This window comes from Telopea speciosissima, chromosome 8, assembly GCF_018873765.1.
Source record: "Telopea speciosissima isolate NSW1024214 ecotype Mountain lineage chromosome 8, Tspe_v1, whole genome shotgun sequence".
Classification (NCBI taxonomy): Eukaryota; Viridiplantae; Streptophyta; class Magnoliopsida; order Proteales; family Proteaceae; genus Telopea; species Telopea speciosissima.
In genome coordinates, this window is record NC_057923.1 from 54,405,645 (window position 1) to 54,423,346 (window position 17,702).

The 17,702-nt window shown below is 39.5% G+C and overlaps 1 protein-coding gene across 5 annotated transcripts; it reads left to right on the forward strand.

Annotated features, from left to right (window-relative positions):
• The first annotated feature begins 1,463 nt into the window (after positions 1–1,463).
• LOC122671563 (trihelix transcription factor ASIL2-like) lies at positions 1,464–17,519 on the forward strand. Of its 5 annotated transcripts, XM_043868860.1 has the most exons (3): positions 1,723–3,044; positions 11,694–11,698; positions 17,236–17,519. In XM_043868860.1, exon 1 carries the CDS (start codon positions 1,838–1,840, stop codon positions 3,041–3,043), a length of 1,206 nt encoding a protein of 401 aa, XP_043724795.1. In that variant the 5' UTR covers positions 1,723–1,837; the 3' UTR covers position 3,044; positions 11,694–11,698; positions 17,236–17,519. The 5 variants fall into 5 exon arrangements, with proteins under 5 accessions (XP_043724796.1, XP_043724792.1, XP_043724795.1 ...); XM_043868861.1 differs by lacking the exons at positions 11,694–11,698; positions 17,236–17,519 and adding an exon at positions 1,464–1,710 and having other exon boundaries at positions 1,836–3,196; XM_043868857.1 differs by lacking the exons at positions 11,694–11,698; positions 17,236–17,519 and adding an exon at positions 1,464–1,705 and having other exon boundaries at positions 1,834–3,196.
• The last annotated feature ends 183 nt before the right edge of the window (positions 17,520–17,702 follow it).

Sequence of the window (17,702 nt, forward strand, 5' to 3'; positions counted from 1 at the left end):
ATAAAAAAAATTCTTTAAAAAACACAAGGTGAAACAGAAATGGAAGGTGAGGAGCATATCTCTTTGATTTATGGAATGGAATTAAGTCAAATTGTCGTAGACTTACTTTTAAATTAGGGAAACCAAAGTGTTAAGTCTCCCATGGAACAAAGTTAAAAATACATACACAACAACAGCTATCTAGTATAGTGGGTGAGTTGTGGTACACTTCATGCCCATGCTCACTAGGAGGTCTCGAGTTTGAGTCTCCTAGGGTACCTTCTCCCCTCCTCCTTAGAGAAAAATATATATAAAAACTCACAATCCTCAAAAAAATTAAAAATACAACATACATTATGAAAATATTAAGGTAATATTTTCCAAGATCGATCAAACCTGCAAACATAGACCAAACATATGCTCTTCTCAGCCTTGAACCACTCTCAATACCATATTTGGTCTCCTTAGCAATTGTGATTTTCTTGTAGACTACTTAAGACCAAAGGGTCCCTGGTTTTGGGTTATGGGAACTAACTCATCCATCAAAGCAACCATTAGGCAACCCCAAAAAACAGAAGACTATGCCGATAGAACCACTGCTACCACTATCATCGTCATCGGAGAAGGCAAAGATGGAATTGGACATGATGGCAAACATATCGATCCTAATGGAGGTAAGTCCGCAATCTCTATTTATTTCAATACAAAGATGAATTTTGGACTGTGAGGCCAAGCCTCACCACAGGTTTTTTTTTTTTTGTTTTTTTTGATTTTATGGTGAAATCACCATAGGAATTTGCATTTGATGGTTTTGCAACATTTTTATGCTCTCTCTCTCTCTCACATACACACACACACACACACACTCACTTCACGGGAGTATGGGGCTTGAGGGTCTACCCATAAAAAACTAGACCCCTTTGATTTGCCACATGGCAATTGTTTTACATTTCAAAGCAACGGGGTTTAGATGCAAAGAAAAGTGAAATTTAATAACTAAATATGGAATGATTTGGAGTTAGTGATATAGTCACATGGATGACGATTACAAGAGTTTCTTTTTTAGGTATAAAATTTTCATTCCCTTTTCCTTTAATTTCCTTTGCAAGCCATAGACAACAACAACAATATAGCCTTATCCCAATTAAATGGGTTTGGATACATGGATCCTTGCTCTCCAATCAGTTCTATCCGAAACACATTTGTCCTATTTTCAAATATATTTTTTTATGTATTTTATGTTAAACTAGGAATAGAAAAAAGTTTCATTTCCACTTTTCTTTTTTTTTAATGTGGAAACAAATAAATGGGTCATTTCATTAAGCTCGCTGCCTTACAAGGCTGAGAGAGGTCAGAAAACGTGAAAGGTGAGAGTGTGTGTAAACCTTTGTTATTAAATGGGCTACTTATACTAAGCCCACTGCCTTAAACAGTCCAAAGGAAAGGCCCATAAAAGAATCTTCTGAAAGCAACTGTCCCGTCTTCCGGCATCTTTTCTCTCTCGAAACGGAAATCTTATCGGTTGCTCCGATTTCTAGGGTTTTGGCGTTCCTTCGATTTTGAGATCAGATTCAGTGGTGGCTGTCTCTGCTCTCATCGAAGCTATCCATAAACCTTTGTTCAGCGACGGTGTTGATAGCCTTTCATCAGATCTGCAGCTCCGTTGGTTGAAGTATCTTGTTGTAGGGTCCTGCAGTTTAGTTGCAGAATTTGGGTACTAAACTGTTCAAGGTGGGCTTTCTCATGATGGTTCTTCAGATAGGTTCTCGAGTTGCCTTTTTTGTGTTATAAAGTATCTGTTTTTGATGAACTGGTTCATGTAAGGAATACGACTCTTGGTATATTAGGTTCTGCAGAAATGGACGACACGGAGGATGATGCGAGGTATCCTCCAAACTCTTACCCTGTAAATTACCATCAAAATTCCAGTTCATCGCATCGTCCAAAGCTTCCGGTTCGCAACTCCTCTTATGCGCAACCTGTTGATAATGAATATGGTGACGAAGATGATGAAGAAGAGGAACAAGAAGAAGAAGAGGAAGAACAAGAAGAACAACAAGAGGAAGAAGAGGAAGAAGAGGAAGAAGAAGAGGAAGAAGAGGAAGACGAAGAAAATGGTGCCCAGCGAGTTGTAGGAGAAGCTGAGATCGATGAAGACGAAGAAGATGATGATGAGCGAAACAATTATCACCGAAGGATTGAATTACATGGGGAGGATTCTGAAAGGCATAGAAAGAAACGGAAGCTCAAGAATCTAGCTTTAGGTTATGAGTTTGCCCCACGGGTAGCAGCGCCTTCTGCTGCTCCTGCAGCTCCTCCCATGAAACAATCTTTTGGTGCCCGGAATTCTCCAGCTGATTGGACAGAACATGGGACTTTTGTTTTATTGGATGCCTGGGGTGATCGATTTCTTCAGCTTGGGAGAAAGAGTCTTCGTTCTGATGAATGGCATGAAGTTGCCAATAAGGTCTCAGAAGAGTCAAATATTGTTAGGACAGATACTCAGTGTCGCAATCGTCTGGATACATTAAAGAAGAAATACAAGAAGGAGAAGATGAGATTAGCAGAAACTGGCGGTACCACCAGTAAATGGGTTTATTTCAAGAAAATGGATATGCTAATGACAGCATCACCACGGCAACCTGGGCTCTCTTGTGGTTTGGATTCAGGAGAGTATGTGTTCATGAATCCTAGGGTTTATTTAAATCGGTCTAATGGTTTGGATGAGATGAGGGACAGTCCCGGGAACTCGGAATCTGCAAACGGTGATGAGGATGACTCGGATGGACTTCCACCTAAGAGGACAAGATTTAAAGAGGATGGCGATGATGGGTCTTCTTTTAGGTTGCTTGCCAATTCCATTCAGAAGTTTGGTGAGATATATGAGAAGATTGAGAACAGTAAGAGGCAACAAATGCTAGAATTGGAGAAAATGCGTGTGGATTTCCATAGAGATTTAGAATTGCAGAAGAGGCAGATTCTGGAGCGGGCACAGGCTGAGATTGCAAAAATCCACCAAGGGGACGATGAAGACACTGATGTTTCTGCCGAGAACAGTGAATGATGTATGTGGTATCCTGCTGTTGTTCATCTTAAAAAACCTTATAACTTATTCACAGATTGAGATGCTTGGTTTTTTGTTGTATAGTATAGCTACCTTTAGTGTTTCTGACAGTGCGTGTGGTTATGTTATAATGTGATTCTTGCAATTCTTCCTTTTCAATATTTCTCTGTTTTGAGTAATCGTTTGTTTTGCTTTTGTTTTAACTGCCTAGAGTGTCTTCAGTTCTGAGGTTAAGCCCTTGGTCCAATGAAAGAGGTCTAGTGCTTTGGTTGCGGGTATTGGTTCCATGCAGACAGAGGGGTGCCTGCCAGCTGCCAGGTTTCTAAGCATCCCCCGAGGTTACTAAGCATATCGTGGTTTCTGAGTATGGCCCGTTACCTGTTGGCCGGCAATTATTGACAGCAATTCATCCATCAATTGCATTTTTATGACCCTTTCAGTTCAACAGTAAGCATATTGATTGGATTTCTGTTTGCTCCTTTTCACTCTTTTGTACTCAAGTGTCTACAGAGATGAAAAAGGGGATCTAGTTTACTTGGAAATGAAAAGAAGTTACATATGTATTGTGTCTGCTAATGCACAAGTGCAATGTGTGAAGCTAGTATTTCATAAAAAGATATTAGGCATACCAGAACGCTTGTAATGCAGCATTTCATGTTTCATACCAAAGATTCCCACTCTACCTGTACCTGAAACCTTTTTATTTGTCTTCATGGAGAAAGTCGTCAACTCAAATGATAAGATCACCCCCGCTTTCGAGAGGTAGGCATCACTTAGTGATGACCGAAATAGGGAAACCCAAAAGATGAAGCATACCAAAAAATTGTTTCCTTGTACGGTTACCGAACGTGTTGCCAGGACTGTATTCAGATTCGAAGGTGATTTCTACATCCTGGGAGCTATTATGATCGAATGAGCGACCTTACTAGTAAAGCCTCACTAGAATAAAGAGGGGGGCTGGGAAGTGCTATTCAAAATCTTTCTTCGGGTAGACCCAACTTCCTCTTCCCTCCCAACCTAGGGGAACATGAAACTTTGAGCAGTAGACCTTGATAGTCAGATTTGCAGATATGCAAACAAGAAATTCTTACAATTGTTGAAAGTTGTTGGAACCCAGACTATGTTTCCCATCTTTAAATCCTTTCAGATATTTGGTTTCTCCTCACTTCTTTTATTCAATGATTTCTTTCCGTTCTCTTCCTCTTGGTTTTGAGAATTTACGATCCAGGTTGGTTAGGATGAGAAGTTATATCTGGGAGTTGAAAGGAGTTCCAATTACAGAAAGAACCACAACCTTAAACAAATTGAGACCGTAACATTGACCTGATAAAATGTATTAAATCCTAATATGCTCCTATTGGGTTTGCTTGGTCAGAAATGCGCTGGAGTGGCATATTTTTTTTATATTCCTTGCTACACCTTCTTCTGTCTCTCTTTCTTTGTGTGTTGAGAGGGGTAGGGTGGTTTGAAATCATCTTACGAGGTCCATTGTTGTATTTGAACGTGCCTGGTATTTATTAAATCTTTTGACCATATATATTCTACACCATGGGCTCCAGGTTCTTGTTTATTACATTTAACATCTTTTTGAGAACTTTTTAGTTTGTTGTGCATTTAAATGTTTGGTCTTTTTTGACTATCATGATTAAATCTTGGTTATGTTTTGATACTTGATGATTATTGTGGCTATTATCTCCGTATTTTCCTGTGCAAATTCTCTTATATCTTATTGCTCCACCTTTTGATGCAGTTACATTAGACATTGATCTCGTTTGTAGGTCTAGACGTAATTTTAGAAGGCCCACAAGGTTTTGGTGGTTGTCCAATGGGCTGAAAACAAGCTTTGTGTAGTTATGTTGTAGGTTGGGTCCTTTATTTTGTTGTGTTTCATTGTAAGGGGCTTAATCTATAAGCCAATAAAGTAGTGGTGAAGTTAGTACACGGGATTAGTAGTCAAGTGTTCAGGTTAGATTAGGGATACTTACATAGTTTTTTAGCCTCTCCGCAAACCGGGGGTAAGGTTGCGTAAATATGCCCCTCCAAGACCATGCAGTAGCGGGAGCCTCGTGCACTAGGATGCTCTTTTTAGTGTGTGAGAGTGATAAGGAGGCCTTTCATGAGTCATTTTAGGAAATTTAAAGGTTATATATGTATACACCCCTCCAATCAATTGGACATGATTTGAACAATAGAATTGAATTTTTTTAGGAATTATTGAGCTGTTGAGCTATGCAAACATGGATGAAGGTTCTTCTTTTGTCCAACTACTTTCATCTCAATTTATTCTTCTACTTCTGTTTTTCTATAACAAGGTGATATCTCTCTACTGCTGTCTAGCATATTCTTCTTTTTCTTCATGATTCTCTTGGTTTCTCTCTCCTCTCTTCTATTCCGAACATCGGATTTGTAATTCTGTTTGTTTATTGCTTCTAATTTTCTAATCTGAAATTCTGAAATCTGTTTGAATCAACTTTAATGGGTTTTTGATATCCTATTTTCTGAAGTTCTGTTGCTGCTTCTTAAGAATTCTAATTGATATTGCTGTTCTTAATCTGCCATTAGTTTTCCTGGTAGTACTAGGACTTTTTTGAAACTTCCTATTCTGTTATCAGAACTAATTCAGATTCTGCACATCTATTCCACCAACAGAATAGACCACTTGACTGAAATTTTGGGTTATTCTGATTGTCTATCTTATGTTATAAAATTTTTCCAGTTCTGTTTTTCCCCTGTTCTGCGATCCTGTTATGTGTAGTCTCTTGCTGGATTTTCTGGTTTGGGATTAGCCTACATTACTTTCTCTTTGTTCATACGAATCTAGTTCTACCTTTTAATGAATCCTGCCTTAGAATCAGGGCCACATGGTTCGAGGACTCGCGAGATCTCGCCGGTTTTTTTGAGAAACCTAGTCGAGTTCCAATACGATATTAAAAAGTACACTATCTCGGCGAGATCTCGGATCTCAGGTTGAGATCTCGGGTTGACCCAGAACTCGACCAATCTACTTCTTGTTTTACTTACCTAACTCGACAGAACTCGACATATCTCGGTCGAGTTCTGTCCAAAGCTCCCAACACTAATCTCTTCTTTCCCATTTGAAACTCCTTCTTCAAAACTGCAGCAACACTATGACATGGAAGTTCTTTGTGGATCGTGTTGGGACTGAATACATTAATGTATCACATTTTATGTAACATTTGGTTAAAGATTGATGTATTGTACACTTGAGTACCAAGTTTTAGACCCAAACTAGGTCTAAAACCCACCGAGTTGAGGCTTTGAGTCGGAAAAAAAAAATGCATCAACTCAGCGAGATCTCGACTTGACTCGGTTTTTCCAAGGGTCGAGTTGGTACCGAGTTCCGAGTTTTAGTACCTTGATTAATGTTATTATGTTCAGAATTAAGGTTTTTCATTCAAGGCAAAGTCTTAGTCGATACTTGACTGGGCCTTGCAAATGAAAGGGGAGAGGCTATTAGGAAGCGTTGAGGACTCTAATAGGAAAATACTGAGATTGTAAAGGGGAGTGAAAAACACTGGCAGGCTTTGTTTGAGGAAATGGGGTTGATGCAGCTAAAACACAGAATTTGGCTTATTTTTGTGGAAATAAGCCTTGTGCTGGGCCTGTAGTCCAATGGAGTTGATAATTTACTTTCTGTGGCAAGCTAATCATACAGTCGAGACGTGTTGGGCTAAACATGATACACCAGATTGGGCTTACAATTAGCTAATACAACAGTAACAAATGGCAATGCTAAAAAGTTGTTTTTTTACGACACCAACCTTGCTACTTAATCTAGTGCTTCTCCATCAGGTTCTGTCCAAAATTTTGAGTCATCCATAGTTACATCAACATTTCTTACTAGTTACTACCACATCTTCCACCCCTTGGATAATTGATTCTGGTGTTTCTACTTATATGACTGTGAAGTCAAATTGTTTTCTTATATAAAATTTATAATCCTTCTCTAGTAATTCTTGCTAATGGGTCTTCTACCCAAGTGACGAGTCGTGGTATAGTTTCACCCAAGGTTCGAAAACTCGGGTCTTGGTGGCATCTCGGCCAGGCCAGAAACTGAGTCGAGCCGAGATCTCGGCGAGTTGCTGCATTTTATTTTTTTTGGACTCGAACCCGCAACTCGGTGGGTTGTACACATATTTCGGGTTTGAAACTTGGTATCCAGCTTATTTCAGGCCATTTAAACACAACGGCATGCCCAGATTTGCCAAAAAACAAGTCCAAATATGAGTTTCACTTTGGACCATAAGTTGGTAGGCGACGAGTCGCACTAAAACAACTTAATCTACATATAATTTAGTAAAACATAGCAAATTAGCAATCAAAACATTCTAATTAGTACACATCAATCAAAACATTCAAATAAAATGTACATTACATCAATGTTCACTTAATTTGTTACATAAAATGAGATTGAACAAGAAATTCATCCCCATATCGATCCACATAGAATTCCCATGTCATGGAATTGTTATAGTGTTGCAGATAGTGTGACACAACTTCCATATAAGTCTTCTGATCAACATATAACAATTTTCCTATCTGAGGGTACATGGGAGGCTGTTGGTATGAGGTGTAAGATCCACTGTTACTGTCATATTGAGTTTGAGGCATGTATGACTGGTTTGGGATTGGGAATGTGTACCCAACACTTGACCCAGAGCTTTGACTGTCATACTCAGCTGCTAACTGCCCATACTGACCATAAACACTATAATCAGAACCAGTGCTCTGCTGGCCATAGTCATAGCCATGATGATGCTGAGATGATTGCCATGACTGATGCTCACTAGTAGTATCTATATTCATGCTTCCGAAACTTGTAAGCATGGTGTTCATACTGCTGCTGTCCTTCTCCTGAGCATATGACTGATGTGAGTGTTTGCGACCCTTCTTTTTGTTGTATGTTTTAGGGTGGTCACCATGGTCTTGATCTTGAGTGGCATGCGTAAACTGAGACTCACAGGTGAAACGCACAGGGTCCCCCTGCGTTCCCACATCATGCTCGTACTGCTCGCGCATCCCCTCATGACGATCATCATAATAACCGCCACTCCACATGCCACTAGCAGCAGCAGCCTCACCACCACCACCACCACCACCACCACCACCATCACCATCACCATCACCATCACCATCACCATCACCATCACCATCACCAGTGTCATCACCACCACCATCATCATCATCAGTAGGACTTCCTACAGCAGGCTCAAAAGGTTTCGGTGACTCTGCATGTGCACGTCCCTCTTGCGTCGACATATATTCATCAACATCAGTGCCGATTACAGACGCAATGGTGGGGTCGGGCCTACCCCCAGGCTGATCCATATCAGGTGTACCACGATCCCTCACCCACTGGAATAGGGGATCCTCATCATCATCAGAGTCCTCTTGAAAAATGTTGGACAGTTCAATGGGTTCTTTATCATTGGCCTCAATTCCTTCACGTAAATGCCTCATCCTTAATCTCATATTGTAGTGCACATACACAAGCTGCTCCAGTCGTTCGCTACCCAACCTGCTCCGCCTCTTTGAATGTATCAATGAGAATGTACTCCAGTTGCGCTCAAATCCGGAGGATGAACAAGTTTGTGAGAGCACTCTCACTGCTACCTTCCTCAGGTTGGGTGAACTTGTACCATAAAGCACCCACCAGTCGGCTGCATTACAAATATAGAATAGTAAGAGTATGTACATTCTAAAGAGATAAAATTATAATTCATAAATGTAATATCATGCCACCTACCAGGGTCTGATTTTTGTCTACCCTCCACTGTAGCTTGTCGACCGAAACTTGCTGAGGCCTCTCTGAAGTATTTGATCTATTTTCAATTTGAGGCATTAGTATTTCCTATTTAGTAATTACATTCATAAACTAACTACCAAAGTACCAAAGTCCTATACTCTCACCTCATCATTGCAAGCAGCTTGTGTCTTTGGATGGGGGCTCCAACTTCTGAGTAACAGCTTGAACTGCCTTTAACAATTCTATGTCTAGTCCAAGATCATGGGAGTAGTGATACTTTGGATTCAAATGGTATGCTGGTAAAGTAAACACCACAAATATGATTTGTTAGTGACTTAATGCCTTTAGGGTTTTGAATATGTAAATGTAAAAAAGTTATAACATTTAAAGTATAAAGTATGTTGAACTCACCAGCTTTATGCAATGGATGACTCAAGTGCTTCTTCCACCGCTCATCAATGATGTTAGTGTAGGACTTTGCACTTCAAGGTATAGCAGCTCTAACCATTTCCTTCATTCTTTGGATGGCAGCATAAATGTGGCCCAAAGTAGGCTTCTTCTCTGTATCAACCATCCTCAATACTGCCACCACTGGCTCTAATATGCCAACCACTTTCCCCAAGTCCTTCCAAAATCCGTCATTTGCAATGGTCTGTTGTGCTGCCTTTGCTTCTTCTGACTTAGAACCTTGCCAACCAAACCATTCATGACTTGCAAACATACACCTTAGACCTATCGCCTTACTCTGAAAGCTCTTCAATGCAATGTAATTGGTGGCAAATCGAGTGACACCAGGCCTTACTAAATCTCTATTGCATTTCTCCCTCATCAATGCTAAAGCATAAGAATGGTTGTACACAAAAGTTGTCACTTGTCTTGCCCTAGTTACCACACCTGCCTCCAAAGTCTTTTTCCCCATGTCCTTCAGCATTAAATCAATAGAATGGGCTGCACATGGGGTCCAAAAGAGTCGGATCCTCTTACGCTTCTTATTCATCAACTTCTCTTCAGCCTCTTTATAGTTGGAACCGTTATCCGTCACAATTTGGATAACGTTCCTTGGTCCTACCTCCTCCACCACTTGCTTCAACTCCTTATACAAGTATGATCCATCCTTTATATGCTTTGATGCATCGATAGACTTCAAGAATATAGTCTTTCCATTGCAATTCACCATGAAATTTATGATGGACAGCCTAGTAGGTCCAGTCCAACCATCAGCCATAAGAGTTACCCCATATGTCTCCCACATTGGCTTCAAACCATCAATGTATTCTTTTAGCTCCTCTACCTCCTGAGGCAAATATACATTGTATAATTCAAATGGTGAAGGTCCCTTCCATCTTGCACCAGCCCTCCCTGCAGCATCAAGGAATGCATTATAGTATGTTCCTTGTGCTACATTGGCTGGAATGCCATGGTAAAGCATGAACTTGCTGAAGGCTTTTCGTGTTTCCTCTTGTTTACCACCAAATACTTGTGGGATGGTTGGCTGGTAGGCATCTTGTTGCCTAAAAGTTGTGAGATCCTGCTCAAAAATGGGTTCTGGACCTTGTACTCGTGGTCGGGTTTGGGGTCGTGGTATATTTCTTATCCCAGTACTTCTCCTCCTCTCATCTTCTTGCACTGGTGCAGCTGAGCCAGATCCACCAGCTCCTCTTGCTTGCTCATATGCTCTTATATTATCAAAATGAAAACTTTGTCTAATCTTAGCCAAAGTCTGCTGGTAAATTCTCCATTCAGCCTCTGATTGAAACTCACCAGGTGGAGGCCCAATGTCAGTATCATCTCCGCCACGGACCTCTACACCAGCCCTCTCTAGTACTGCCTCATTAAACTCTTGTTGCATTCTTTCTCTCTCAGATTTTTTTAATCTTCCTCCTTTCAAATGTTGTGCCATTGCCACTTTCACTTGGATAAGAACATTTGGGCATGAGGAAACATCCTTGCCTGTACCAGACAAGTGTTGCTTTAACCTGGTGGCTCCTCCAGGTAGTAACTTCCCACAATAATTGCATTTGGACTTCTTTTTGTCTGCGGACATGGGGATTCCATGTGGCCATGCTATATCAGACATTGTATACAAAATGTCTTATGTTTTACACTGTTACATAAAAAAGCATGTATTCAAGACTTAAAGTATACTATTCATAACTCTTAAACGTAATGTCAAGCTACTAGAACTATGAAATAACTATCTCTTATTTATCCCTTAACCCTAATATTTATTTGTTAATTAAAAATAATATTTTGAATTTTTTTAAAAACTTTTTATATCTTAAAGTATAAGAAAATAAAATGTAATGATGAATTCGACGCCATTTGAAGTTGAATATTATGTACATATGTTGTACATAATTTTCCATAAGCAATAAGTATTTTTCCTTAATATTATATATATATATATATATATATATATTTAATTTTCATAATATATTTATTAAATCTGAAAAATAAAATAATTTTTTTAATGGGTGAAAATAAAAAATTAATCCATGGGGCTGTAGAGCATCCCAAGTAGTTTAACATATATCAAAATCATTTTCAAACAATCACTATTCATCCTATTTTTTTCATTTTCTTTTTTCAAATAAATCATTTATTTTTTCAGAAATTATAATAAATAATTTATTAACTGAAAAAAAAAATCCGACTCTATCAAGTGATAGATCGGGCAAAGATGTTCAACATGTATTAAAACCACATGAATTTAACAAAGATTACAAAATTTTTTTTTGGAAAAAATAGATTTGGGGAAAAAATAGAAAATACCTTTGAAATCTTGCAAATGGGTGATGATGCTCCAAATTGGCACTTGAATCTTCACTTTGGCACTTCAATCTTACTCCAAACAGTGCATTCCAGCCAAGAATCGAAAGAAAGAAGAAGAAATTTGAAGGAGAGGTGTTTTTCCCCTTGGTTTAGAGCCTATCGAGTTTTGTCCTTGCTCTCTCTTACGTTGGAAATGGGTTTTTGGGTGAAAAATGGGCTGAATACAAGTAAATAGCACTTTTGGGCCCAACCGAGATCTCGGCCAGATATTGTTTTTTTTTTTTTGTATTGAAAAGAATCTGTTTTTGAGCCTCGAGATATCACCGGCGAGATCTCGGCTGAGAAATTGCACTCCTAGGAACCGACTATTAACTTGACTCGGTATGGCCCAAAATTGAGAAACTCGCCGAGATCTCGCGAGTTCTCGATCCTTGGTTTCACCTAGCTCATCCATTTTCTATCTTTTGTTTTTCATGTGCTATAATTACCTTTAAGTCTCTCATCTGTCAGATAACTTACTAAATTTCTAAACTGTTCTGTCACTTGTATCCCTCTTATTGTGTATTTCATGATCTAGACAAGGAGGATGATTGGTGGAGGGCTTGAGCATGATGACCTGTATTACCTTAATTGTATTGCATCCTATATTGTTTCTACTACTGTTGGTGGTATTTCTCCTATTCAGTGGCACTTTCGGTTGGGGCATCTATTCTTATCCAAACTACAACATATGGTTCCAAGTTGCAAATATGTGTCTCGCCTCGAGTGTGAAGTGTGTGAACTCGAGAAACATCATCATTCAACTTTTCCCTTCTCATAGTATCTAGAATTTATTTATTTTCTTTAGTGCCTCAAGATATCTGGGGTCCTTGTCGTGTCAAAAATAGGCTAGTTTTTTTTCTTAATTTTTAACTTTTGTGGACTATTATTCTCGTTTGACATGGTTGTATTTGTTGATAGATCGTTCAGAGTTTCTTTTTCTTTTTAAATAATTTTTAGTGAAATAAAGACTCAGTTTTATGTTTTATTAAGGTTTCTCGATTTGATAATGGTCTTGAATACATTCAGAGTGAGATATCTACTTTTTGTTCTACTCATGGTATGATTCATCAAGCAAGTTGTTCTTATACAACATGGATGATGCTCCAACCGCTACCTTACTTGCACCACTGAAAGTGTATCAACGGCGTAAGAAGATGCAACCTACTTCAGTTGTTCCTGCTTCACCGCTCACCACACGATCTGATCCTCTAGTTGGAGCTCTTGCTTCCTCTTTGTCTCTTAATGACTTAGTAGTTGCTCTTTGTGAAGGTACCCACTCTTGCTCTAGAATTCTAGAAAATCCATGATTGCATATGCGTTTCTCTATCTCATCTTCTATCTCCCTTGCATTACTTCGTTTTATCCTTATCTACTCACTCCATTCCTAAAACCAATCATGAGGTTTTATCTCATCTTGGGTGAAAAGTGGCTATGAAAGTGGAAATGGATGCCTTGATTTCTCGCCAGACTTGGACTCTAGTGGATTTATCTCTAGGTAAGGACCTTGTGCGGTTTCGCTAAGTGTACACCATTAAGTATAATCCAGATGGCTCAGCTGAATGGCTAAAAGCCTGTTTGGTTGCGAAGGGTTATACTTAGACCTATGGTGTGGATTACTTTGAGTCCTCTCCTGTTGCTCGACTTAATTCGGTTCGTGTGCTCTTTTTCTTAACTGTGAATTATGACCAGCCTCTATATCAGTTGGATATCAAAAACTCTTTTTTATATGGTGATCCACTTGAGGAGGTGTATATGGAGCAATCTCCAGGGTATGTTGTTCAGAGGGAGAATGCTCGAAGAGTTTGTAAGTTACACAAGGAGATTTATGGCCTCAAACAGTGTCCTAGAGCCTGGTTTGTTGAGTTTGATTGTCACTCGATGCGGGTTCTTGCAGTGTTATTTTGATCTTTCAGTGCTTGTTCGTCATTGGGATTCTAGGGTGATTGTATTGGTGGTGTATGTCGATATTATCATATCTGAGAATGATGTATTTGGGATTACAGAGGTGGAATCTTATTTACAACTACATTTTCTAATTAAAGACTCCGCTGCCCTAAGATATTACCTTGGTATTGAAGTGTTTTGTAGTAAAAAAGGGATTTGTCTGATAAAGAAAATATGTTTTGGATCTTTTCTCTGAGACTGGTATGCTTGTTTCCAAATCAGTTGATACACCCATGGACTCACACTAGAAGTTCGAGACAGATGATGATGAGGAGCTTGATGATAAGCACCAGTTCAAAAGATTAGTAGGGAAATTCATTTACCTTAGAGTTACTATTGGGGTCATTAGTCAGTTTATGGAGTCGCCTAAGAAGACTCACTAGGTGGCAAGATGTCGAATATTAAAGTACCTTAAGGGTGCTCATTTATCAACCTTACCGGTATATTGCAGCGGTTGGGTATTTTGTTTTAGATTGGGCTGGTGCTAATGGTGATACGAGGTTTTACCATATGATATTGTACTTTTATTGGTGGTAATCTTGTTACGTGGAGAAGCAAGAAGTAAACGGCGGTCGCCATGGCTCATACAGCAGCCGAGTTAATGTGGTTGAAATCATTACTTCAAGAGTTGGGATTCCCGGTTACTCAGCCTATGAAAATGTTCTGTGATAATCAAGCTGCTATCTATATTGCCAACAACCCTCTGTTTCACGTGAGGACCAAACAAATTGCTGTCATTTTTTGAGGAATGATGTAATGAGGAAGTTGATTTCCACGTTGTTCGTTTCTTCTGCTGATCAGTTGGGTGATATGTTTACCAAGCCTCTATTCAATCCTACTTTCCGTAAAGGTTGTTCTAACTTCTAAGCTGGGCGTGGGTGATTTATATGCTCTAGCTTGAGGGGGGTGTTAAGAGTATTGTTATTATGTTAGTCCTACTGCAGGGTGTGTATTTGGGTATATAATTCTGGGTATTATTAGTGTTTTACGTATTGTTTAGTAATATTTTTCGTGTCAAGGGTATAGTTGTAAATCTCTGACTTTGATTCATTCTATATAAGATTATAGTGCTCACAGTTTTACAAATTGTACAAACCATGACCTTGGTTTTCTCTCCAAGGTTGCAGCTCTCTCTTTTCTTCTCTTGCTTTGCTAACACTGGTTTCTGGTGTTTGATTTTGTTTCAAGTTGGAAATGCCCAAGATAAGGGTTCGCCTTAGTTATGCGAGGGTCCTTCTGGTAGACATCACCCGCGCGCCATACCCATACACACGAGAGCGAATCGTCATGCTGTATGTGTAACGCCAATCTCGTTCAGTATCTCAAGCAGCTAGGTTTCTCTCTGTCGAGACGCTAACTGCTGATCTCGGGTTCCGCTGTGCTTACGGGGTCTTTAGACAGCTATCACCCCGGCACGGCACTCTAAAATTCATTATCTATCTGCAAAACAGAGTTGAGGTCTATCCACCTTGTCTTGCTAACTCATCAGCTACTTAATTAGCACCTCAGCTGCCACTGTAATTAAATGTGCAATTGAAATGTTAACTGTCGTATGAGTCTTATAAACTGAGTATAGCACCACGTTCCTCCATCGAACGCCTTATTCTTCAATCAATGACTATCCTTTGTATGTGCTATAAGCTCTGGTCTTGTGGAGCCTCCTTCCCCAATTGGTTCAGAATACCGCAACAATTCTTCCATCCCAAAGTCTAATCACTTCAACACTGAAGGACCTCGATTTCCTAAAGAGGAACCATCAACATTTAATTTAGCCAATTCCTCAGGGGCAGGGTTCTGCCAATCAGCTTTTTGGTCGTCCAAATTATAGAAAGGTGCTCCACATTCCCTTGAATGAGTTGTAATCAGCCTAGGTTCTGTTCTATGATTGATTCATAGGCTTAAAAAGAAAATCTTGACAGCGTGATTAAGCCACCAATTTTTCTAATCCTAGAACATCATTGAGTTTTATCTGAGCCCTAAATTCCCAGGACTCTGTTACCTGTCCTGCATCATTAGGCTTAGCATTTCGGACAGCCTCATGCTAAGATTAGGGGCATGAAGCTTGTACACTATGTCGTGTACCTGGATGCATATTTTGATACAGGGACAGGTGCATGCTACCACTTGTAGGAAATTCCATCTTGATGCTTGAGGTGAAGGGGTGTATTCAGGACAGCCAGAGAGAGGAGAAATATGAAGAATGAGTGTTTGTCTCCTGCTCTTCATCTAACAGTATGGCCTTCACTATTTTCTTGTTCTCCTCTTTTCACCTCTAACTCTTCTAATCCCTCTTTTTTTAGGGAGGGGGTTTACCTGTACGAACAGTGTGGGACACGTGATTTTTTTGTTGTTGTTGTTGGCACATGCAGTATTTGTTGTAGCCCAAATTTGAGGTTATATTGCTCACATCATCATTTAGTTGTGGATTAATTTTCGGATTTGACTTAATGAAATGTCAATATAATGTTATGAATCTTATGATAATTGTTTGAAATGTTCCGTTCTGATGGGAGGCTGTTTGCACAAGGTTCACTGAAAAACAATTGAGAAAATATGTCCATGCCACCAAATTTGACATGTCAATATTAGGGAATTCCCGTTCTATCCAATGGCTAGAACGACAAAATCATCAATCTACATGGAGAAAATATGTCCGTGTGGTAATGTCTTCCCCTACTGTCCATAGGAGACGTGTATCCAGCCTTTAAAACCTAATATCTCCAAAACCCTATCATGATGTTACATTTCAACTATAATAACCACCGTATTTAGCTGAAACACTAGTCATCAGGAGAGTGAACAGGAAAAAGAGTTAATTAAAATAGATGACTATGAGCCACACCACACACACTCCCATAGGGATTTGATTTTGATGAAATATTATTATTGTGTGGTAAAATCTGACTCTCCAAAGAAAAAGGGGGGGGGGGGAGGTTTGTTTAAAATCTGGTGTATTAAAACCCAACCTGACTGGCTGGACATCAATGTTAAGTAGAGATTTGGGGAAGTGTATCAAGTACAACCATTGAGATGATCCAGGTTGAACCGAGATGATCACTTACACTATTGCCGCTTCAAATACACCACACAACGAACATTGTTGTACCTTACCTCTTCTTAGCTGGTGACTATAAAATCCACCTCTGCTATGTCAGTTATCCTCTCAAAGCATGTACATGTGATAATTCTACAGCATGTATAATGTAGGTCCACTCCGCTTTCCAGCATCTTAGTTTGGTAATCTTTGATTTGTATGGTGAAGCTGTATCTTGCTGTTCATTTTATAATGATTGTCATTCCCCCCCTGAAAACGAACTTAACATCTTTTTCATCTGCATGCCTGCATCTCTCTTTTCTCTGTCCCAATTCAGACCTTAATGTTGCATTCTTTCATTTTCAATTTGATCTTGTTTGAAAAATTCCAGTTTGTTATTGTTGAACTGTCCTTGTTGGTTTTTGCTGACCTACCTGGGTCCTTAACTGGTTTGGTCTATTTTAAGGACGACATTAGTAGATGAATTTTTGTCCTGTGCATTTGTTCCCTGTTTCAGATGAATTTTTGTACTGTGCATTTGTTCCCTGTTTCAAATTACTGGGTTGTATATTGAAATCTAGTTTCATAGCAGTTGGGTTGGTGACTTCTGAATTTAATTTGCTTGCAGTTGGTATTCTTTGGCCTCAACAGCACCAGAAATTGGTCGGAATCTTTACCTGAAGAATGCTGTTGGGCGGGGGGGGGTTGTTGGCTCTAATGCAGACAATGCAACAGGAGCTGTGGAGCTGCTTGGGCAGCTTCAGGTCTAACAAAGTCGGCCATGAAGCCTTGTACTAGTAGTCTAATAATGTGCTTTGAATGCAAGTCCTTAAACCCACAAAGGCTCGTTCTCACTCTTTATACTTGTATTCTTTTCCCTTTGATATATATATCTATGTGATTTCTCCCTTGGTTCTGATGTTCTCTCCATTTTGTTTAGTTATGTTGTAATTTCCTCATCCGTGGCTTAGGTTGGAAGCATCCCTGCATTTCCTGCATCTCCAACACTCCCAAGGCACCAACCCTAAAAAAGCCCCAAGAACACACAGCTTGGTTACTATTATGACAAATTTTCATGTCTATACTAGCACACGTGCATT

Coding starts and splice junctions, on each gene's coding strand:
- LOC122671563 (XM_043868861.1), top strand. CDS start 1,838: ATGGACGACACGGAGGATGATGCGAGGTATCCTCCAAACTCTTACCCT.